Source organism: Carettochelys insculpta, chromosome 21 (assembly GCF_033958435.1).
Source record: "Carettochelys insculpta isolate YL-2023 chromosome 21, ASM3395843v1, whole genome shotgun sequence".
NCBI lineage: Eukaryota > Metazoa > Chordata > Testudines > Carettochelyidae > Carettochelys > Carettochelys insculpta.
In genome coordinates, this window is record NC_134157.1 from 25,946,764 (window position 1) to 25,970,760 (window position 23,997).

The 23,997-nt window shown below is 45.1% G+C and overlaps 1 protein-coding gene across 1 annotated transcript in view; it reads left to right on the forward strand.

Moving 5' to 3' along the window:
* GARNL3 (GTPase activating Rap/RanGAP domain like 3) overlaps positions 1-23,997 on the forward strand; it is a 229,207-nt gene that overhangs the window by 103,782 nt on the left and 101,428 nt on the right. The window contains exons 11-13 of the mRNA XM_075015526.1: positions 4,728-4,826; positions 6,389-6,492; positions 18,697-18,805. Coding sequence (XP_074871627.1) covers positions 4,728-4,826; positions 6,389-6,492; positions 18,697-18,805 — 312 coding nt within the window. The remainder of the gene's footprint in view (positions 1-4,727; positions 4,827-6,388; positions 6,493-18,696; positions 18,806-23,997) is intronic.

Here is a 23,997-nt window from a genome sequence, read left to right on the forward strand (position 1 = left end):
TGTCATTCATGGGCACGCAGACAAAGTTACTGAATGCGGGGATAGAGGAATCACACTCAGACAGATCTATTTTGAGCAGGCAGACAGAATTAATTACCTTGCTGCTAGAGTCGGTGATCCATGCACATTATGTTCCCCTTTTAGAGTCACAGCATCCCCAGGCCACTCCAGGCAGCACTGACACATGCCACCCCATTAATTCTCCTCCCCTGGATGGGGCACTGCATCCCCCAGCGACTCCATGCACTATCATTGTAGGCCTCCCTCAACCAAGTCAGCCCAGACCCCTGCTCCTGGCTCTAAATCCCCCAGTCACTCCATACACCATCAGTTTAGATCTCCCTCAACCCAGCCAGCCCTGTCGCCTGCTCTGGGCTCAGTATCCCTTGTCCAATCATTCCCCCTTCCATACCTTATCCCTCCACACATTCAGCACTGTCTTCTCATTGGGGGCTGAGAATGGCAGGAGGATGGCCACGGAGGGCCCAGCTTCCTAGCCTCAAAATCTCAACACCCACCAGAAGGCTAACCTTTGACTAACCATGGTCTTAATAACCTTTTTTTTTTTCCTATAACCCCCACTTTTCCTTTAGTGAACCCTAAATAAAAACATATTTTGGAGAGAGTTTTGTTTATTGGTTAACATGCTTTGGGGTTTGGTGGGTGGTGTTGGTTGTGTTGTGGTTTATTGGGGGGTTTCCTTAAAGGGCAAGGAAACAGGGTGGTGGGGGTGCTGATTAAGGCCCTTCATACTCATTTCCAAATATGGTTTTCAAGACATCCCTGATTTTCAGTGTGTCTTTCTGGGCTTTCCTGTTTTTCCTTGTGGTCAGCTGCTAATAATTTCGCAAGCATGAAACTCCACCCCCCTGCCACCGCGCCTCACAAATGTTATGAAAAATATAGGAGGCCCCAATGACCATGGTAATGTTCACTTCATTGAGGTGTAAGAAAATCAGAAGGCACCTAAACCTTGCTTTTAAATGACCAAAGGCACACTTTGCTACCGTTCTGCACCTGCTCAGCCTGTAGTTAAACAGCTCCTTGCTTGAGTCCAGGGCACTTGTATAGGGCTTCATGAGCCAAAGGAATAAGGGGTATGCAGAGTTACCCAAAATCACTATGAGCATTTCCACTCCCTCAATGTTAATTTTTTGGTCTGGGAAGAAAGTACCTCTATGGAGCCTTCTAATCAGACCATAATTCCTTAAGATTTGTGCATCATGCACTCTTCCCGACCACCCCATGTTGATATCAATGAAACGACCTTTGTGATCAATCAACACATGCAATACCATAGAGAAGTATCCCTGGTGGTTTATGTACTCTGAGGCCTGGTGGTCCAGTGCCAGGAGGGGGATGTGTGTTCCATCGATGGCCCCACCACAGTTAGGGAACCCCATGGCAGCAAATATGTCCACTATTTCCTGCACCTTTCCCGGAGTCACTGTCTTTCTCAGGAGAAGCATTTTGATCACCTTGGCTACCTGTATGATGACAGCCCCCACCGTAGATCTGCCCCCTCCAAATTGATTGCCCACTGACCGGTGCTGTCTGACGTTGCAAACTTCCAAAGAGCAATTGCAGTGCAATTCTTGACTGTCAGAGAAGGTCTCATTCTGGTATTGCTGCTCTTCGGGTTGGGAGACAGCAGTTCACAAAGTTCCTTGAAAGTTGTCTTATGCATGTGGATGTTTTGCAGTCACTGCTGGTCTTCCCATGACTGCAAAATGATGTGATCCCGCCACTCTGCGCTCCAGAATCTCCGCTCCAGTCTGTACAGTGACTCCAGTGCTGCCAGACTATCCAGGGTTCTTCTCTCCAGAGATTCATGTCTGTCAGTGACCCTGGCAATAATGAGCTCATCATGCGTGTGCATTATGTTCAAAAGATACTGCATCACATTGTGCAAACTGAACACAAAACACTGCATCAAACTTTGAAAAGCATTGGTATCCATGTTAGTGTCTGTAATGGCGGCTGTCAGTCAAGATGAAAAGCATGCAAAAATTCTATTTTTTTTCCTGGCAGAAGAGGGAGGTGAGGAAAATGCATTGTGGGATGGTCACATCAGAAACCCAGAAACACTTGCAATGACTTTTTTTTTCCCCTGTAAGACACTGGCACAAAATCCAAAAATGCAGCAGGAACTGGGGGAGAAGTGCCCAGAATGCACTGCGTCCACAGTCAGACTCTGGCACTCTTGTGTGGACAAACTAAGTGGACTTTTTTAGCTGGTCAGGACACTGAACCTTGACTTTATTAAATCCAGTGTTACAAATTTGACTTTAACAAATTCAACTTTATTGCCGAGCGTAGACATACCAAAGTTATGGAATTGGTGTATCTGCCATAACATTCATTCTGGAGCAGTGCATCTGGGAAGTGAAAATAATATTAATCATATAATCTGAGCAGAGATGGCTCTCAGATGCACAAGTGGCCCATAAAGGAGAAGCTAGTTCAGACAGTATTTTTGAGGTAGAGTCAGCCAGATGTGGAATTGTTGGTCTGGTCACAAACAGGAAATATCACTGTTTTTGTTCCAGAATGAGCAGAGACAGTCATTACTTTTGGATGCTTTCCCTCTGCACTGGAGAGGAATGATGTAATGTGTGCCTTTTCCTTAATATGGAAGGCAATAAGGAAGATATGTCACTGAAGGGCATGTATAATGCTTATTGCCCTAATGTGACCACATTGGTGCTGGTTTGTTTATCTTATTCCTCCATCTTCCTCTGTCTCCAGATCTGTCCAAGAGGAAGATCTTGCCTCTCCACCTGCAGTCCATGTATCTGATGGCTTGAATAAATGAGCTTTGTATATTCTTAAGCAGTTATATTCCTCTTTGGTGCAGGACAAATTAGTTTTTGAAAACTGTCCACTAGAAACTACCACCATCTGAAGTGGTCCAGATTTCCATCATGAATGCTTGGGAAGCCTGTCCTATAGTCTTCCATCCCTTGTCTTCTGACATAGTTAGTGTACTTAATGAATCAAGTGTTACTCAATTCATTGTTGAGAGTTCATCTGGCAACCATCTCCATGTATTATATGTTGATTAATGGTTGATCACTGTTCATGTTTCCAGTAAGAAGCTCATGAGAGGTTTTCAAATTCTCATCCTCCTGTGAGAGCTCCTGTCATTTGGGGACCATAATTTGGTTTGGACCATGTTCATAAAATCCCCATATGAGTCTTCGGCAGAATGTTCATTTTATTATTTTTCCTTCAATGTGGTTTTTGTTATTACCATTACCTCAGCAAGGGGAGGGAGTAAGCTACTGGGGAGTCATAGCTGTAAAAATGATATATAAAACATATAATATGATGGGGGTCTAAATTAGTTTTTCCTAATTTTGGAGTTACCGCAGGTAGTTACAACTTGGACTTCAGTATACACCTTCACTGACCATTATATTCTGAATTTGGTTTCTCAAGTTGATGCTGGGTTTGGCAAGAGGTACTTCAGTCTTGATTCATATTAGTCTTGATACATCTTAACTATGTATCCCATAGGTGGAAATATGTAATGCCACTGAAAACGGAAATTAAGGCTATTTACTTTTAATTGGAGTTCTTCAAAATAGTGCTGCATAATCACACTTCTTACCCTCCTTCCCCTCTCTTGATGTCTCTGGCTTTGTAGAGGAAGCAGCTGAGGTGGGAAGGTGATGTGCCTCATTTATAGCTTTGTCTTTAGTATGTTGGGATACAAAGGAGAGGGGCAGGAGTGCAGGGGTGTTGTACTACTTTGCTAGACAAAGGGCTCTAGTTCAAGGAATCAATTCATGCAATTTCCCGTAAATGGGAATATTCAGGGTATGTCCAAGAACTCTGGATTTCTTTACAATAATTCTAAAGATATTTGAAAACTATCTTGTGGCCAGCTGGAAGGAGCCTGGGTCCACTGTTTCTTCATTTATTTCAGAGTTTGAAATTTCTTATATTGTATAATTTTATATCCAAAAGAATAGTTTTGATCTTTCACACATTAAAATAGAATCCCTTCAAACAATTGTGTATGTGTGCTTTTTTCCTTTCATCTTTACACCAGTGGTATCAACAAATAAAAAATACAGGCTTTTGGGTTTTGACTTGTTTCTGAATGAGGGCTTTGTATATTTAAACTTATACTTGAAATAAAATTAAGATTTGTATGATTAAAGAGCTGTCCAGCTTTTGATGTGCTGATGCAGTATTCAGGTAGTGTCTTATAGATTTGTATTCTCTAGTATGCAAGCTAAATGCTAAATAAAAACAGACGTATTTTGAACTGATTGGATGAAGGGTGCTAGGGATCCATAGGGACCACTCATTTCCCATTTCATTTTCCCTTTTTTGAGGCCTTGCGTCATGATGATTGCCCGTGTGCCTTCAGATTTAGGAAGAGGGACTCGCTGTTTAATAAACAAATTTCAGGGACCTAAGAGGCTTGGGTGATATGAGGAGAAATAACCCAGCTGTGAAATTCTTCACATGGCAGTATGTTGCTCTGCTAGTTGGGCTGATGGATCAGCTCATGCTTTCTTGTTTCATGTGTTAAATTTCTTGTATAGTCATACAGATACTTAGAAAATTAACATAAGAAAGGGACACACGTGAAAAAGCAGTGCTTGCCTTAATATGAGCCAAAAAATAGACCCTTTATTCTGTATTGTGGATAAGGTGCATCTGCCATACCAAGTAATTGTTCCATGCCTAACACTACTTTCCTCCACTTGTAGAAACTGGAAGTGACAGCTTTCAAAGATTTTTGAATCTTTTGGGTGACACAATTACACTGAAGGGCTGGGCAGGCTACAGAGGAGGCCTAGACACCAAAAGTAAGATTAACTGAAATAACTGATGTGCTGTCTGTTGTGAATGTGGTGTTAGTGTGCATGCGTATGTATAAAATACTGTTTACATAACAGACAGAAATAGTTCAGTCTGAGAAGAAACCTACAAAGATACTATTTCTAAAACATATTTTAGACACATTTTATTATTTTTGGTGAAGTGATAGTAATTTTCTTAATATTATTGATAAGTCTTTATCTCCCTGCCACTACTACTTGCAGTAGAGTTACCACCACTCAGCCTATGTCTGTCATGTCATACTCCTTTCAGAACCATCTAATATTATTCCTCAATAATCAGAGCTGATTATAGATAAGCAATGCTTGACATTCCTAATAACAGTGCTTGGGCTGAGGATATCAGCATGGAGATGCATCTCCACTAACAGTAATAAGAAATAAAATATCAGGCACTTTGCTTCCCGGCTTCTGCATAGCTTCATTATCATTCCCCTGTGCACTGTGGCAGAGCCTAGAATTAGTAAGATTTCCATAATACCTCCTCAGCCCTGTGTAGTCCTCACAAATTCATATTCTGTTTTCTTAGCCTATGCATCTTTCCTGTCAAGTACTGGCCACATATTCTGTGTCACAGTAATTGTTACAGGATGTTGAATAGCAAAACAACTTCACACACTGTAGAGAAGAGTCACATTGACTCCTTTTTCTATTAGAGGCCCAAATCTCTTCACGATAGGACCTCTTTGAATTCATGGTGTACTAAAAACTAAACTGGTTACATGTCTTCCAGTGGGACTCGGCAGGAGGAGGTCATTATCCAGTCAAAGCAATGACTGACAATGTAGATATGTGCTGGCTCTCAGCACCAAGGACAGGAGTAAATTTTACTAAATAATTTCTTGAATTAGTATTCTATTGTGGGTGGGAGGGTGGGTGGCTGCATTTGTTTATATTCATGATGCATTTTCACTGAGTTGCTGAATACGTATCTCCTTTCAGAGCAAGTCCACTGGACCCACTGGTAGAAAGATTAATATGGCTGCAGCACTAGCTCTGATACTACAATCTGACATGTACAGATTGAACCTCTCTAATCAAGAGCGCTTTCATCTGGCAACATCCGTAATCCGGCATGATCTTAGTTAGTTGGATGACCACTTATCATGGGTGTGGCCAAGTTTCCCATAGTCCTATAAAGTTTGTTTCCAGCTACCAGTCCTGGCTTTCAGTGTTCTGTGCTGTTATTTAGCTGTAATTTACCCTTCAGTGTCTTCTAAGAGCCCAGTAAGCAGAGAAAGTTTTGGTAATGCTGCTATATAACATTGACCTCCTGTGGTCTGGCAAATTCTCTTGTCGGGCAACAGTCAGGCCCCAAGGATGCCAGATTAGCATGGTTCAACCTGTATTTAAAAATATACAGGACATCAAGATTTTATAATGAACTTTGACCTGTTTTAAAAACAAGTAGTATGGATCTGAGAAGGAGGTGCCCTGAGACTGTCATGTGACAGGAAATGAAGTTACATTTTCTCCTTAGAAATGCAGTATTGTATAATCCCACTGAGCATGTTTTTCTCCCTTTCCAGATGATACAACAGGAATATATTCCATCTACACAGTATATCAAGGACATGAGATTATGTTCCATGTTTCAACTATGCTACCATATTCTAAAGAGAACAAGCAGCAAGTATGTGTTTTGTGTACTGATTTTTCATAGTAAACACAGCGTGTTTAAAAGAAAAGTATTTTTGATTTGTCCATATAGGTCGTTTTGGAAATGTAGAATTCAAGTCTCTCAAAGCTTATGATGTTCAAAATTCTTCCTGATATGAAAAATTTTATATATTTATTGCCAAAGCACTGCCTCACATTACCTATTTTATAGTTAGTCTTGGAAGAATTATGTTTTTATTAGTAAATGTTGATCATCATAGATTCTTCAAGTGCTTGCTCGTGGAGATTCCATTCCAGGGTATGTGCGCAGCCACAAGCACAATTGTCAGACATTTTTGCCTTAGTGGTATTCATAGGGATGGGATGCAATAGTGTGGCAGCAGTTTCCACAAAGTATCTCTATGAATGCTGTTGAAGGCTTGTTCAAAGTCTATGAAGGCTTTGTATAGCAGAGAGTTCCGGTCAAGCGATTGCTCTGTGATCACTCTGAGAGTTGCTCTTTGGTCAGTACAAAATTTCTCACTTCAGAAGCCAGCCTGTTCTTCCATGAGCTGTCTGTTTCTGTCTTCATTCTCTCCAAGTGAATCCTGCTGAACGCTTTTCCTGGAATAGACAGTACCGTGATGCCCATCAAGTTCTTGCATTCCTTCAGGTTGCCTTTTTTTGGAAGCTTGATAACGTAGCCATTTTTCCAGTCTTGTGAGATCTCCTCAGCGTCCCAAATTACTTCTGCAACACTGTGGCATCTCATCCAAAGTTATTAACCTGATCCATCCAACATACAAACTATTGACATGCCAAGTTGTTCACAATAGTGTCTTGACAGAATCCTTTATCATACTCTCAGAAGTGCAACAAGGGTGCCCTTTGTCACCTTTCCTGTTCTTGATCACAGTGGGCTGGATTATGAGCAGGACAACAGATGGCCATCAACCAGGCATTCAGAGTATGCTTTTCAAACAGCTAGAGGATATTGATTTTACTGACTGTGTCAACCTCCTTTCACACCAACATCAAAGCATGGAAGAACAGGTCACAACACTAGACAAAATGGCCTCAGTGACTGGACTGAACATTAACAAAGAAAAGACCAAGACAACGAGGATCATCACACTGGGAGGGGATGGCCTGGAAGATGTGAGGCATTTCACCTATCTGGGGAGTATTACGGGCAGAGAGAGAGGAACAGACAAGGATCTCAGTGCCAGAATAGGGAAAGCAACAGCTGCATTCAGGACTCTTCGTCCCATAAGGAGTTCACAAATAATGTCTGCAAAGATGAAACTGCGAATCTTCAACACAGTGTGAAGAGTGTGCTCTTGTATGGATGTGAGACCTGGCGTACTAAGAAGTATTTAGATCATAAGCTACAGACATTCCTACACAGATGCCTGAGCTACGTTCTTTGCTTCAAATGGCAAGACTTGGTCACAAATTAGGAGCTTTGGAACAAAGCAGGACAAGAACCACTTGATGTTCATATCAAGAGAAGAAAGTAGATAGGGCTAGGCCAGACTTTCAGAAAACCATCAACCGGCATAGTTAGGCAAGCTCTCAAATGGAACCCACAAGGAAAATGCAAAAGAGGCAGACCTCTGACAATGTGGAGAAGATCTACTGAGACTGAAGGACAACAACTGGGGTACTACTGGGGTCAGCTGGAAGTTTTGTCCCAAGACAGAGTGAAGTGGAGGAGACTTGTAGATGACCTATGCTGCACCCAGAGTACAAGTGTGTTAAGTAAGTCAAGGTATTCATAGGGTCTGCTGTGGCATCCTCTGGAGTGTTGTGAAATGTGTTGATACATCAGGCACAGTTGGCCCTTGGCCTTCTCAGTTCCTTCTTACCACCTGTGGTGATTGGTTGGAGCACATCTCTTCCTTGCCTCACAAGTGGTCAGTGTTTTCTTTTCTTTTCATGCCTTACAGCTGTAAATAATTTTGTTGTTATGAATTAATTAGTGAGTAGTTGTTAAGTACTTCAGTTAGGTAAGAGCCTGGCATTTTAAGACAGGCGCTGACTATAATAGGCCTATGCCTGTTAGTGACCTGCATGGTAACTGTCTGAATTGCCTAGGGCAGTGTTTCCCCAGGTGTGGTATGCAAAAGAATTTCAAGGGGTACATGGCAGAAAATAAATTGCTAAAAATCATGAAAGAAGCACTTGGACGGCACTGGGAGAGGAGGGTATGCTAAGAAGGCTGAAGTCCTGAATGGGGTACATGAATGTTTTAAGTTTGGGAAACACTGGCCTAGAGGAACCCCACATTTTAAAATAGTGCTGCATCAATAAGAGCTTTCATCGTAGGTCAAAAAAGGAGGATGACATTCATTTGAGGACCTTCCTCATAAAGGCTCCTCTCTCCCCAGCCTCAGAGCCATTCTGTCTGGATGCAACTTCCAGTACTTTGGTGTGTGGTACATCCCTGGCACTGGGCTCTGCCTAGTACTGTTCCCCTTTGCCGGTGCCTAAGTCTAAAAAGTGGAACCAGACATTGAACAAAAAGGACCAAACGTCAGTGGCTAAAGGACCTTGTTCAAACTGCCAGCCTACTACAGAGCCATATGGGAACAAATCCCTTACAGATGATATGACTTCAAGGGATCTGCCACTGACTCCAGGGACCAGTAGGGGATCCAGACATATGGCAAAGTCCACATCCCCACAGCACCTAGAGAGCAAAGGATCTCCTTGTGCAGCCAGCTCTGTGGGCAGCAAAGGACCCAGCAAAGACTCCCTTCTAGGGCAAGCTGCCAGGAGGGCTTCCTAAAAGGCAAGTGAATGCCACTGTTCTCTGGAACTAAGGAAAGCTCTTTGTTACTGTGTCCCAAGTCTCTGCATCAGTCCAGGTCACCAGTGTTCCACCTCAGATTGCAGGCACCTCAGTCCTGGTCTTTGATCAAGACTCTCCCAGAGCAGTGCTGGTCACTGCATGATCAACACTGGTTATCCTCAGGCCTTGTCTCTCCACACCAATGATCACTGTTGCTGAGACCACCAAAATGCTCTCCGTCGTGGTGCCACTCCTCCAACTCCTGACACTGGTCTGCCCACTCAAGGCACAATGCACCCATGGTGACGTTTAGCTGTCAGATGTAAGTATCGAGTAAGGTGTGCACATAGACAGCTGTCAGAAAGTTTTTCCCCAGCAACTACCAGTCTGGTAGCTCCTTGGAATGGCATCTACATAAAGCCTATATCTTACCCAAACAATCCAGAACCGCCCCCATTCATTTCTTACCGTCCATAGAATCATAGAATGCTAGGACTGGAAGGGACCTTGAGAGGTCATCGTGTCCAGCCCCGTGCCCTCATGGCAGGACCAAGTACTGTCCAGACCATCACTGATAGGCATTTCTTTAGCCTGTTCTTAAATATCTCCAGAGATGGAGTTTCCATAACCTCCCTAGGCAATTTATTCCAGTGTTTGACCACCCTGACAGTTAGAAACTTTTTCCTAAAGTCCAACCTAAACCTACCTTGCTGCAGTTTAAGCCCATTGCTTCTTGTTCTATCTTCAGAGGCCAAGAACAACAAGTTTTCTCCCTCCTCCTTATGACACCCTTTTAGACACTTGAAAACCACTATCATGTCCCCCCAATTCTTTCAGCCTTTCTTCATAGGTCATGTTCTCTAGACCTTTGATCATTCTTGTTGCTCTTTTCTGGACCTTTTCCAATTTCTCCACATCTTTCTTGAAATGTGGTGGCCAGAACTGGACACAGTATTCCAACTGAGGCCTAACCAGTGCACAGTAGAGTGGAAGAATTACTTCTCATGTCTTGTTCACAACACACCTGTTAATGCATCCCAGAATCATGTTTGCTTTTTTTGCAACAGCATCACACTGTTGACTCATACTCAACTTGTGGTCCACGATAACCCCCAGATCCCTTTCTCCCATACTCCTTCCTAGACAGTCACTTCCCATTCTGTATGTGTGAAACTGATTGTTCCTTCCTAAGTGAAGCACTTTGCATTTGTCTTTATAAAACTTCATCCTGTTTACTTCAGACCATTTCTTCAATTTGTCCAAATTATTTTGAATTTTGACCCTATCCTCCAAAGCAGTTGCAACCCCTCCTCGCTTGGTATCATCTGCAAACTTAATAAGCGTGCTGTCTATGCCAATATTTAAATCGTTGTTGAATATATTGAACAGAACCAGTCCCAATACAGACCCCTGCAGAACCCCACTTGTTATACCTTTCCAGCAGGATTGAGAACCATTAATAACTACTCTCTGAGTACAGTTATCCAGCCGTTTTGCACCCACCTTATAGTAGCCTCATTTAAGTTATATTTGCCTAGTTTATTGGTAAGAATATCATGCGAGACCATATCAAATGCCTTACTAAAATCTAGGTATACCACATCCACCGCTTCTCTCTTATCCACAAGGCTTGTTATCCTATCAAAAAAAGCTATCAGATTGGTTTGACGTGATTTGTTCTTTGCAAATCCATGCTGGCTGTTCACTATCGGCTTACCACCTTCCAAGTGATTGCAGATGATTTCCTTAATTACGTGTTCCATTATCTTTCCTGGCACAGAAGTTAAACTGACTGGTGTGTAGTTTACTGCATTGTTCTTATTCCCCTTTTTATAGTCCATGAGGCTGCTCCTATTGTGTAGTTTAAGAACCCATTGCTATACCACTATTCCCTGTGCATATAAGATGTAAATAGTTGTATTTAGTATATCCACTGTTTTTGGTTCAGTTACTGATAGGTAGTCATCGAGCAGGGAGGGTCTTTCTCCTCCTTCCATTTTCCCCTCCTGGGGTTAAGGGAATGAAAAAGCCCCAGGGTTTTAAGCGATGCTGTGGTTCCTTAAAGTCCATGCAAAAGAGTGACTCTCATGACTCCTGCCATCTTTGTTTGGTGAAGCTCATCAAACAGGTAAGTGCTGTATCTACAAGGGTTTCAAGCCCCGGATTGGTAAGGCATGTGACTTTCAGCTCTGTCAGCTCCTCATACAGTTGGCATTTCAACCACCGTGGCAACGCTCCAAATCTCTGTCCTCAGCGTGCAGCACACCATCCCGGGCTCTGGACTCAGCGCTGAGAAGGACCTTGAGTCACCCAAATCCCTCAGCATAGCCCTGCTCCACTCTTCAGTGTGTGCTTCCAAGATGCCTAAATTGTTGGCACTGACAACCATCTACAGCAGCATCCTTGGAGCAGAAGTTACCAGATGCTCCTGGGGCCCAAGATCCTGATGCCTGTGTCACACGCACTGAGCCCAGTCCTCTTGGATTCGCACAGAGGTGATCCAGTGCCAATTAGTCCTTCGTCAAAGCCTGATATCTACCGGACAGCACTGAATCTCATAGAGATGATGAACTGCCTAGCGCAAACTGAAGCCTCTGCCCCTCAGTGAATATCCTGGGGTAAGCCTGCACTTCGGACTGCGCCTGTCCATCGCCTGACCACCGTAGTCTCAGGCCTGCTCTGAGTCCCAGCATGGCCATCTGAGGCGTCACTGGTCTAACTCTTGGTTCCAGTTGCACTCGTGGCCTCCTTCTCCATCCCACTGGATGCCAGACAGTTCATGATCCAGGGCGTCCATTATGGGCACATCCAATTTTGGCTGTTTGGCATATTTTGCCTCCTGCACAGATGCTCGGCACTGTACCTCGCCAGCCTGGATGCCATCTCCTCAACACTCATCTCCAGGCTCCAGAATTCATTCATTTTGGCCTCATCCTGTGGCAAGCTCAGGACACGCCTCAACTCCATTTCCACTCTGAGGCTCGATCCCGTTCCGGCTCCGGTCTGGCTCCTCTTATAATGTCCCTCGTGTGTCGGGCTGTCACCATCTACTTTCTGCAGTGTTCAAGGTCTCGCCTCCTTGGTGTTCCCATTCCATACGCAGATACTGCTCTCGACACAGGTCTAGAATCATAGAACAATAGAGCTGGAAGAGACCTAAAAAGCCATCAAGTCCAGCCCCCTGCCCTAGGCAGGACCAAACCCATCAGATCAGCCCAGCTAGGGCTCTGTCAAGGCAAGACTTAAACACCTCCAGGGATGGAGACTCCATTACTTCCGTGGGTAGACCATTCCAATGCTTCACCACCCTCCTGGTGAAAAAGTTTTTCCTAATGTTCAACATGGACTTTCCCAACCGCAACTTGAGACCATTGTTCCGTGTTCTGCCATCCGTGACCACTGTGAAGAGCCTCTCTCCAGCCTCTTTGCAACTTCCCTTCAGTAAGTTAAAGGCTGTTATCAAGTCCCCCCTCATCTTCTCTTCTGCAGACTAAACAGTCCCAATTCCCTCAGCCTTTCTTCATAGGTCATATGCTCCAGGCCCCTAATTCTTTTGGTCACCCTCTGCTGGACCCTCTCCAGTGTGTCATAGAATCATAGAACACTAGGACTGGAAGGGACCTCAAGAGGCCATCAAGTCCAGCCCCTGCCCCAATGGCAGGACCAAGTACTATTTAACCATCCCTGATAGACATCTATCTAACCTGTTCTTAAATATCTCCAGCGATGGAGATTCCACAACCTCCCTTGGCAATTTATTCCAGTGTTTGACCGCCCTGACAGTTAGGAACTTTTTCCTAATGTCCAGCCTAAACCTCCCTTGCTGCAGTTTAAGCCTGCTGCCTCTTGCTCTATCCTCAGAGGCCAAGAAGAACAAGTTTTCTCCTTCCTCCTTATGACTCCCTTTTAGATACCTGAAGACAGCTATCATGTCTCCCCTCAATCTTCTCTTTTCCAAACTAAACAAGCCCAATTCTTTCAACCTTTTTTCATAGGTAACATTCTCTAGACCTTTAATCATTCTTGTCGCTCTTCTCTGGACCCTCTCTAGTTTCTCCACATCTTTTTTGAACTGCGGTGCCCAGAACTGGACACACTACTTCAGCTGAGGCCTAACAAGCGCAGAGTAGAGCGGAAGAATGACTTCTCGTGTCTTGTTCACAACACACCTGTTAATGCATTCCAGAATCATGTTTGCTTTTTTTGCAACAGCATCACACTGTTGACTCATATTCAGCTTGTGGTCCACTATAATCCCTAGATCCTTTTCTGCTGTGTCCACATCCTTCCTATAACTGGGGACCCAGAACTGGACACAGTACTCCAGATGCAGCCTCACCAAAGCCTAATAAAGAGGTTTAATCATTTCTCTGGATCTACTGGCAATGCTCCTCTTGATGCAACCTAATATGCCATTAGCCTTCTTGGCTACAATGGCACACTGTTGGCTCATGTCCAGCTTCTCGTCCACAGTAACTCCCAGGTCCTTTTCTGCAGAACTACTACTGAGCCAGTCGGACCCCAGCCTGTAACAATGCTTAGGGATTCTTCCGGCTCAAGTGCAGGACTGTGCACTTGTCCTTATTGAACCTCATCAGATTTCTCGCAGCCCAGTCTTCCAATTTGTCTAAGTCACTCTGGACCCTATCCCTACCCTCCAGCATATCTACCTCTACGTCTCCCCCTAGCTTAGTGTCATCCGCAAACTTGCTGAGGGTGCAATCCAACCCTCATCCAGGTCATTGATAAATATGTTGAACAGAACAGGACCCAGAACCGAATCTTGGGGCACTCCACTAGAAACCGACCGCCATCCTGACATCGAGCCATTGATCACCACCCTTTGGGCCCGACCTTCTAGCCAGCTTTCTATCCATTTTACTGTCCATTTATCCAATCCACATTCCTTTAACTTGCTGACAAGAATATTGTGGCAGACTGTATCAAAAGCTTTGCTAAAGTCGAGATAAATCACATCCATTGATTTTCCCCTATCCACAGAGCCAGTTATCTCATTGTAGAAACTAATCAGATTGGTTGGGCATGACTTATCTTTCATGAATCCATGCTGACTATTTCTGATCACTTTCCCCTCCTCCAAGTGCCTCAAAATGACTTCCTTAAGGAGCCCCTCCATGATTTTTCCAGGCACTGACGTAAGACTGACCAGCCTATAGTTCCCTGGATCATGCTTCTTCCCTTTTTCAAAGATGGTCACTACATTTGCTTTTTTCCAATCATCCGGGATCTCTCCTGATCTCCACGACTTTTCAAAGATAATGGCCAAGGGCTCGTCAATGACATATGCCAACTCCCTCAGAACCCTAGGATGAATTAGGTCTGGGCCCATGGATTTATTTACATTTAGCTTTTTTAGATAGGTCCTAACTTGTTTCCCCACCAAAGGCTGTACACCTTCATCCCACAGTGCATCACTTATCACATTAGTCTGAGAGCTGTTGTTGTCCGTGAAGACAGAGGCAAAGAAGGCATTAAGTACGTCAGCTTTCCCTACATCATCTGTCATTGGGTTACCTCCCTCATCCAGTAGGGGCCCCATGCCCTCTCTGATCACCTTCTTCTTGCTAACATGCGTGTGGAAACTTTTCTTGTTATCCTTCACATTCCTCGTGAGTCGCAATTCCAGTTGTGCTTTCACCTTCCTGATAACTGCCCTGCATTCTCAAGCTATACATTTATATCCCTCCCTCGACAGCTGTCCAAGTTTTCACTTGTTGTAAGCTCTCTTTTTGTGCCTAAGTTTTCCAAAGATTTCCCCAGTAAGCCAGTCTGGTGTCCTGCCATACTTACTTCTCTTGCTGCTCATTGGGATGGTTTCTTTCTGCACCTTCAATAGGGCTACCTTAAAATACTGCCAGTTTTCCTGGACTCCCTTTCCCTTCATGGTAGCATCCCAGGGGATTCTGCCCATCAGTTTCATGAAGAAGTCAAAGTCTGCTTTTCTGAAGTCCTAGGTGTGTAATTTGCTTTTCTCTTTCTTTCCTTTGGTCAGGATCCTGAAGTCTACCATCTCATGATCACTGCTTCCCAGGTTGTCACCCACCTCTACCTTCCCTATTAGTTCCTCCCTGTTTGTAAGCGGCAGGTTGAGCTGCGCACAACCTCTGGTCGGGTCCTTCAGCACTTGTACCAAGAAGTGATCCCCAACATTCCCCAGAAACTTCCTGGACTGCTTGTGTACTGCCATATTTGTCTCCTAACAGATGTCAGGGTAATTGAAGTTCCCCATGATCACGAGAGCCTGCAATCCAGAAACTTCTCTCAGTTGTCCAAAAAAAGCCTCATCTACCTCATCATCCTGATTTGGCTGCCTATAGCAGACACCAACCACCACATCTCCAGTGTTGCCTACACCACTAAGCTTGACCCAGAGATTCTCAACAGGTTTTTCTCCCTCTGTGTTCACGGAATCACAGGGCTGGAAAGGACCTCAGGAGGTCCATCTAGTCCAGCCCCCTGCTTCAAGCAGGATCAACCACCACTATCTCATCCCAGCCAGGACTTAAAAACCTCAAGGGATGGAGAATCCACCACCTCTCTAGGCAACGCATTCCAATATATTCTTGGAGATACACATCTTCTAGAACTGGATGGGACCTTGGAAGGTCAGCTAGTCCAGCCCTCTGCCTGCTTGGCAGGACCAAGCACCATCCCTGGCACCTATTGCCCCAATCCCTAAATGGCCTCCTCAAGGATTGAACTCAAAACCCTGGGTGTAGGATGCCACCACTCAAACCACTGAGCTATCCCACTTACTACTAGTGGAGTTCCAAGCAATTATAGTGCTCTCTTACATACAGTGCAACTCCTCCTCCTTTTCTCCCTTGCCTGTTCTTCCTGAACGGTTTATACCCTTTCATGACAGCACTCCAGTCATGTGAGTCATCCCACCAAGTCTCTGTTATCCCAATTAAGTCATGGTTCTTGGACTGGGCCATTGCTTCTAATTTCTCCTGCTTGTTACCCAGGCTTCTGGCATTGGTGTACAAACACCTTAGATAACCAGTTGATCTCCCTGCCCTCTCTACTCAACCCAGGGGTCCACTTTTGTCGTACATTACTCTTTGCATTTCTTTCCAGTCTCCACATTCCTTTCTCCCCTCAGGGTTTTGTCTCCGTCCCCCAGCGAACCTAGTTTAAAGCTCTCCTCATTAAGTTTGCAAGCCTACTTGTGAAAATGCTCCTTCCTCTCATGGTTAGGTGGACCACCATCTCTTCCCAATAATTCTTGTGCCCAGAACAGCATCCCATGATGAAGAATTCAAAGCCCTCTCTCCAACACCCCCTGCGTAACCAGGCATTTACTTCCTCAATTTGACGGTCCCTACCTAACCCTTTTCCTTTGACAGGAAGGATGAACGAGAACACCACTTGTGCGCCAAATTCTTTGACCCTTCTTCCCAGCGCTGCATAATCCACAGTAACCCACTCAAGGTCATTCTTGGCCATATCGTAAGTTCCCACATGCAAAAGTAGGAAAGGGTAGTATTCTGAAGGCTTTTGCAGTTTTGTAAGGCTCTCGGTCACATCCTGAATTCAAGCTCCTGGTAAGCAGCACACCTCACGAGATTCCAGGTCCGGTCGGCAGATGGATGGTTCAGTCCCTCTTAGGAGGGAGTCCCCAACCACCACCACCCTTCTTTTTCTTATGGGGGTGGTGGTCATTAAACCCCCACCCATAGGACTACACATCCCATGTCTTGCAGTAGAAGCAGTTCCCTTCTGATTTTTTCGTGAGGCTCCCTCCAAAGCATTCACCGCTGCAGAACCGGTGGAGAGAGCCTGAAAGCGATTCCTCATCTCTATGTCGATGGAGGACTCGTGTACTGGCCTTCTTTTTCTTCTAGAAGTTACATGCTGCCAGTTCTCTGCTTCATCCCTTACCGCCCTCCACAGTTCTTCCGCCTGCTGTGCTTGCAAGATTAAAAGCCCCCTTCTGTCAAGGAAATCTTCAGTCTCCCTGATTGAGGTAGGGTCGACACTTGAGCCTCCAGTCTTCTAATTTTTTCTTCTAAAATGGAGACCAGTTTGCACTTAGTGCAGACAAAATCCCTTCTTTCCTCAGGGAGGAAGACAAACATGACACATCCCAAGCAGATAACAACAGCAGACCTGTCACTATCCATACCTGCCATCCTAGAACAGGGTTTTAAAAGAAAGGCAAGGGTTCCTGGCCCCTTCCATTCCCTTCCAAACTCCCTCTCTAAACTCCCTGTTTGCAGTCCCCCGTTCGCTTGGACAATGCTTTATAAAGCCCTGAGTTGCCTCAAAGTCCCTCCCCTTACTGAGGCTCAGCCAATCAGCAGAGGCTTCTAGATATCAAGCTTATTTAGAAGCCAACAGTTTCCAGCTGCCAGTCCCAGTCCATCTTTGGGGGTGGGGAGGAACAAACAAACAAACAAACAAAAAAAACACACACCACAGAGCACGACATCCACAGCCAGAAAGTCCCAAACACAACACATACGCAGACAGCCTCTTACTTAAGAGTCCTGTATTTGCTTCTCCTTTACCTGGAGAACTCCCTGTTTGCAAGCACTGGTCCAGTTCCTGACACTGGTTCAGCTCTTGGCACTGATCTCCGTCTCAGCACCGTCTCACTATGCTCTTGTGCTGTTGCAGCAATCCCAGCAAAGTTTTTAAGTTCCATCTTAATCATCCTGGCTGGGATGATTTAATTGGGATTGGTCCTGCTTTGATAAGGGGGTTGGATCTGATGACCTCCTGAGGCCTCTTCCAACCCCATGATTCTATATCGGGGTCAGCAGGCAAAGGTGAAGTGCTGAAATTTGGCCTATTGACCTCTATATGTGGTCCAAGTGCCTGTGATACTTTTTAAAGTCACTTTTAGTCCTACTTACAACAGCTTCATTAATAAATAAAGATGCAGAGTTTTACCATTTAGGTAGTGTTTGGTAGCATTAGCTGCTCTGTCATTAATTCACAAGCAACATGATTTTGAGCAAGCTCCCAGCCACATGGGGGAAGGAGGGGCAGGGCTGAGCTCCTACATTGCGTGCCAATGAAAACTGGTCATATGCCACTCTTGGCATGCATGCCGAGAGTTGCTGACCTCTGTTCTATATAAATAAACAATTCTAATAAATTTCAATAAATATTGTATTTGGGCTATAAATATATATCAGTTTCTCGTGTTCCCATGGTTGTCATACAATTAGAACAAGAATGAATGAAGAATAAACAGCTTCACTGTATTTTTCTGTTACTGTACTGCACTTTTAAATTCCTGTATTTAGATAGAAGCAGAGCAATATGTTTGTATAACTGATGCTTTCACACACTGCAGATTACCGCCAACTGATATAACAGAAAAAGTTCATTAGATTCAGTAATCTCTTTGCCCTTTCATTGTGTTTAGTAACGAAAATCCACTTATAGCTATGGTATCTCTCCTTTTTGCAGGTAGAAAGGAAGCGTCATATTGGAAATGATATTGTCACCATTGTGTTCCAGGAAGGGGAAGAATCTTCTCCAGCATTTAAGCCTTCCATGATTCGCTCTCATTTTACACGTATCTTTTTCATTCTGTTTTTTTTAATGGATTAAAACTAGTTTACAAATTCATATAATCTCTTTTCTATATGCCATTCACAGAAGAGAAGAGTATATTTTAAAAGGAAATTGCTCATGATATCTTATGAGTTACTTAATTTTGCATCTCTAAATCTACCTTGTGAAAATTTTGCATTGTGAATTACATCAAAGGTGCATGGATGAGAAACAAGAATACACTTTCAAAGAGATGCTGTTGTTTCTAAAGAATTCTTTAGAGGGCTTCACAAAGTTAACACTATATATGTTTCCAAAAGTATATTTTTCAGAAAGTACTTCTGCTGTTGATGTGAGTAAATTTTTTCAGTACCTGTTGAAAGCGGCCTTATGACTTTCAGAGAGAATTTATTGTAGATAAGTACTACAATAGATTGGGATACCCAATTAAAGTTTTTTTTTTAAAAAAAAAAAACCCTTCAGGGTGATAGTTAGCATTTTAAAATTGCATTATGGTCTGTGGAAATGAGCACAATACTGAGGATAAGGAATTTGTCACTTCTAAACCCAATTCTGATATTGACTAACTGGTCTGTTAGCTCTTTCTCCATACCCTCTGGTATGTTTTATTCTCTCTCTCTGCCTCAGTTTCAATGCTAGTAAAACCTTGACAATAATTCTTACTGCATATGATGCATGGAGGATTAGTTAATAAATGTTGGAGAAGAATTTTTATCTGTTATCTAACACGCTTTTAGATTTCAGCAGTCTCAGCATTCTAAAGCCAATGGTCCTGGCAAGGGGCATCATGCATCAGTCCCTGCTACTTGTTGTGGACCTAATAATGCACCAGTTGCCAGGTCTTTTCATATGTAGTGATTAAGCTCCACCTGCTCCATGCAGTGAGGTGGAAAGTTAATATATGGCTTTCCTGTTTCTCACTCTGTTAGCAAAGATTCTGAGGAAACTTAGGAGAGACACTAATTCTAATAAACTCCTTTCAAGGCCGTGATGTCCAACATGCTAGCCACATGTGGCTATTTGGCCAGTTGAGTGTAGCCAGCTTGCTATAGCAATATAGTGTGTACTGCTTCAGAACTGGGTGGACACCACAGTTTTAGAATAAGACAAACAGATTTTTGAGACTGGTTAGTGCAGTGCTAATCTCATCAGGTTGAAAGTCTAAATATGCTGAATCATATATAGAGAGCAAGTCTTTTTAATCTCAGCCTGGAAATTCCTCTTCTGTTGGCATGACTCGAGAGAAATAAGACTTACTTTGTCAAAGCAGATGTCCCAGATCATTCTGCAGCTCAGAATTACTTTTGGGTTGATGTGAAGTCCTTTCACCTGTCCAGTGCAAAAGTCAACTTGCTACCATCTTCCACTTTGAGTTTGGGACCTAGCCCTCTTTCCTCCAACCCCACTTGGTAATTGTTTCAGCATTTAAGGAAAAGATGGATGTTAGGCCAGCGTCTCCAGTAGAGGTGAACAGTGCTAATTCATTCACTGAAAAAATGAAGGTCTGGTAAACCTTAAACTACTCCCAGATTTAGAACAAATATGCTAATTTATTTTTCAGCTAGAAAAAATTGGGGGTAGATTAATAAAACAGCTAGCGGAGTAATTGTTACCTACTTTGTAGCTTGTAGCTCAATGATTAGTACATAAAATTTGGTTGTGGAGGACCCAAGCTCACATCCCCATGCTAAAACCGGTTTAAATTAACACCTGCCCTCTACCTAGATGATCTCTTAATGACAAGGTTATTCTGGAATAAGTCTTTCTCCATCTCTCCTCTTTAAGTTGCTCCACTCTGTATAAAATATGTGAATAGTCATTGGGCCACATAAAGGCTGTGTCTACACTACAGTGATCTGTCAACAGAAGTTGCTGTTTGAAGAACCTCTGTCAGCAGATGACGTCCACACACACAAGCAGATTGAAAAAGCAATCTGCTCTGTTAACAGAGAGCAGCCACACAGCCCAGCTGCTCTGTCTTGGTGGAATGGCCACAGGACCTCATCAGATATGATAGAGGTATATAAAATCATGTATGGTGTGGAGAAAGTGAATATAGAAAAATCATTTACCTTTTCCCATAATACAAGAACTAGGGGACACCAAATGAAATTGATGGGTAGTAGGTTCAAAACTAATAAAAGGAAATTTTTCTTCACACAGCGCACAGTCAACCTGTGGAACTCCTTGCCGGAGGAGGCTGTGAAGGCCAGGACTCTATTAGGGCTTAAAAAAGAGCTTGATAAATTTTTGCAGGTTAGGTCCATAAATGGCTATTAGCCAGGGGCAAAGTATGGTGCCCTAGCCTTCAGTACAAGGGCAGGACACGGATGGCAGGAGATAAATCACTTGATCATTGTCTTCTGTTCTTCTCTGGGGCACCTGGCATTGGCCACCATCGGCAGACGGGATACGGGGCTGGATGGACCTTTGGTCTGACCCAGTATGGCCATTCTTGTGTTCTTATGTTCTTATGCATGGATGGCAACCCCTTCCAGGATCCCCGACCAGGCACTCCCTTAAAGGGACTGCTGCCTGCACCCATGTTCCCTGCCCATGCTGAGGCTTGCCTACCTTGTCAAGGGCAGCACAGCTACTGCAAGGCTCACGCACCTGCTGAGAGAGTTTGACCTTTCCAGTTAGCCTTGGTGCCAGAGCAGCCCCTGGGCTGCTGGGACAACCTGCAGTGGCTTCATCACTTCTGCATGAGGAAGGACATCTTCCTAGAGTTCTATGCCTGGCTTGCCCCTGCCCTCCAGGGGGAGGACATCTGGCTGCAGTCCATCATCCCCCTGGAGAACTGAGTCACCATTGCCCTATGGAAACTCACCACTCCCAACAGCTACTGCTCTGTCAGGAACCAGTTTGGCATGGAGAAGTCCGCTACCGGGGCCATCCTCATGCAGGTATTGCACTGTGGGATGGGGAAGAAGTGGGGAGGGAGGATTCTGACAAAGGGGAACCCTCAGTGAGTGGGCTTGGGGGGTGTGAGGGTGGGAAGACCTGTCCTGGGGGACTGTGCTGTCACAACCTCCCACTGACCTGCTGCCAGGGGGTTGACCTTGCTGGGGGGAGCCTGGAATACCCAGAGGACAGGGGGGACAGGAGGGGTCAGGGGAACCAAGCAGGCCCAAGGACACCCTCTCTCAGTCCCTCACGTGTCTTTGGTCTCCTCCGCTTGCAGATAAGGATGGTCGGTCATCAACACATTCCTGCTTCAGAGGGTCATCTGAATCACAGACCTGGACATAACCATGGCCAGCTTCGCTGCCTTGGGGGTCTCGAGCTGCTTTGGACTGACGATGGGAACCGCTTCCCCATCTGTGCCCTGGACCGGTATGCAGCCCAGTATGTAAACCACAAAGGGTCCTACTCCATGATGCTGAAAGCCTGGTTGGCCACCGGTGATGGTTCCTCGACATGTGTCAGGTGGTGGGGCTGGGTTCACGATGCCCGCCAGTTCCGCAACTCCGGCCTGTGCTGGAGGATGGAGATGGGCACTTACATCCCCTGCCAGGAGCTGGTGGTTGGGGACATGCAGATGCCACTCTGCATCATGGGGGATGCTGCCTACCCCTTCATACCTTGGCTCATGAGGCACTACACCGTCCACCTGGGACTCCACTCAGGACTTCGTAGAATCCTAGGGATGAAAGGGACATCAGGAGGTCATCTAGACCAGCCTCCTGCCTGAATCAAGATCAGTCCTAACTAAATCATACCAGCCAGCACTTTGTAAAGCCAGGACTTACAAACCTCTAGGGATGGAGATTCCACCACCTCTCTAGGTAAAGTATTCCAGTGCTTCACCACTCTCCTGGTGAAGTAGTTTTTCCTAATATCTAACCTACACCTCTCCCTCTGTAACTTGAGACCATTGCTCCTTCTTCTGCCATCCATCACTACTGAGAATAGTCTCTATCCATCCTCTTTGGAGCCCCTCTTCAGGAAGTTGAAGGCTGCTAATAAATTGCTCCTCACTCTTCTCTTCTGTAAATTAAATAAGCCCAAGTCCCTCAGCCTCTCCTCTTCAATACCAGCCTCAACTGGGCACGGAATCAGGCAGAGTGTGCCTTCAGCTGTCTGAAGGCACGGTTCAGGTGCCTCCTAACCTGGCTGGACATGGAGGAATGCAGTGTCTCCCAAGTCATGGCAACCTGCTGTACCCTTCCTAACGTTGTGGAGGGGAAGTTGAAGAAGTTCCTCCCAGGATGGGGGAAGCCGCTGGCCATGGCTACGAACAGTCAGGTACAGCTCCTATCTGCCAAACCCACAGGGAAAGGATGCAGATCCAGGAGACCCTATGAGAGAGCTTCACCCCTGGCCTCCAATCACCCTCCTGAGGGCACCCCAGTGGGAACTTTGCTCCCATAGCCCTATCCCATCACCACCATGAACCCTCCCTTTGCCTATCACCCCTCCATAACCCCTTCCTAATAACAAGAGACACAGGAATGGTGAAAAAATAAACTGTTTACTTTAAAATAGAAAAACCTGTGCAAAATAAAAGTTGTGCAAATAACTATTTACATTGTGCAGTGATGCATAACTATATACATTGGAGAGACTTGGGACGGGTTTGAGGGGCATAAGTTTAAGAAGGGTGTGGGGGGGGCCATGACCCCATGAGGGAGCGAGACCCTGAGTGGTGTCTGCTGTGGGATCCCCTCCTGCCACAGGTTCGGAGTCCCTGTTGGGACTGGGATGGGCCTGAGAGCACAGGGAGGTATGGTGGGGTTGGTAGAGTCGGGTTTGGTGTGGAGAGTAGAAGGAGCCTGGGAGGCAGGGAGTGGTGGTTGGGCCAGGGGCACCTGGGAGGCAGGAGGGTGGCCATGGCCAGCAGCCACCATGCCACTTTCAGGACAGCCAGTGGGATGTCCAGTGGGGGTTGGGGATGGGACTGGGGTGGCAGGGGAAGTGCGGGAGGGCTGGTGTGGGTAGCTGGGTCAGCTGGTTTGACTGGGCACCGATGCTGGTGTCCAGATGGGACATCGGTTGGTCCCAGGCCTGTGTCCTCCACTCCTGTTCCCATGCCCACCTCTCCCAGTCCTCCCACATCTGTTGCTCCAGGAGGTCTGTATGCCGCCTCAGGGTGGCCGTGTAGGCCTATAGGGCATCATCATCATCTATCAGACAACAGCCCCTCTGGCTGCAGGTCTGCCCTGGTGGTAGTGGGGTGCCAGCCCTCTCTGT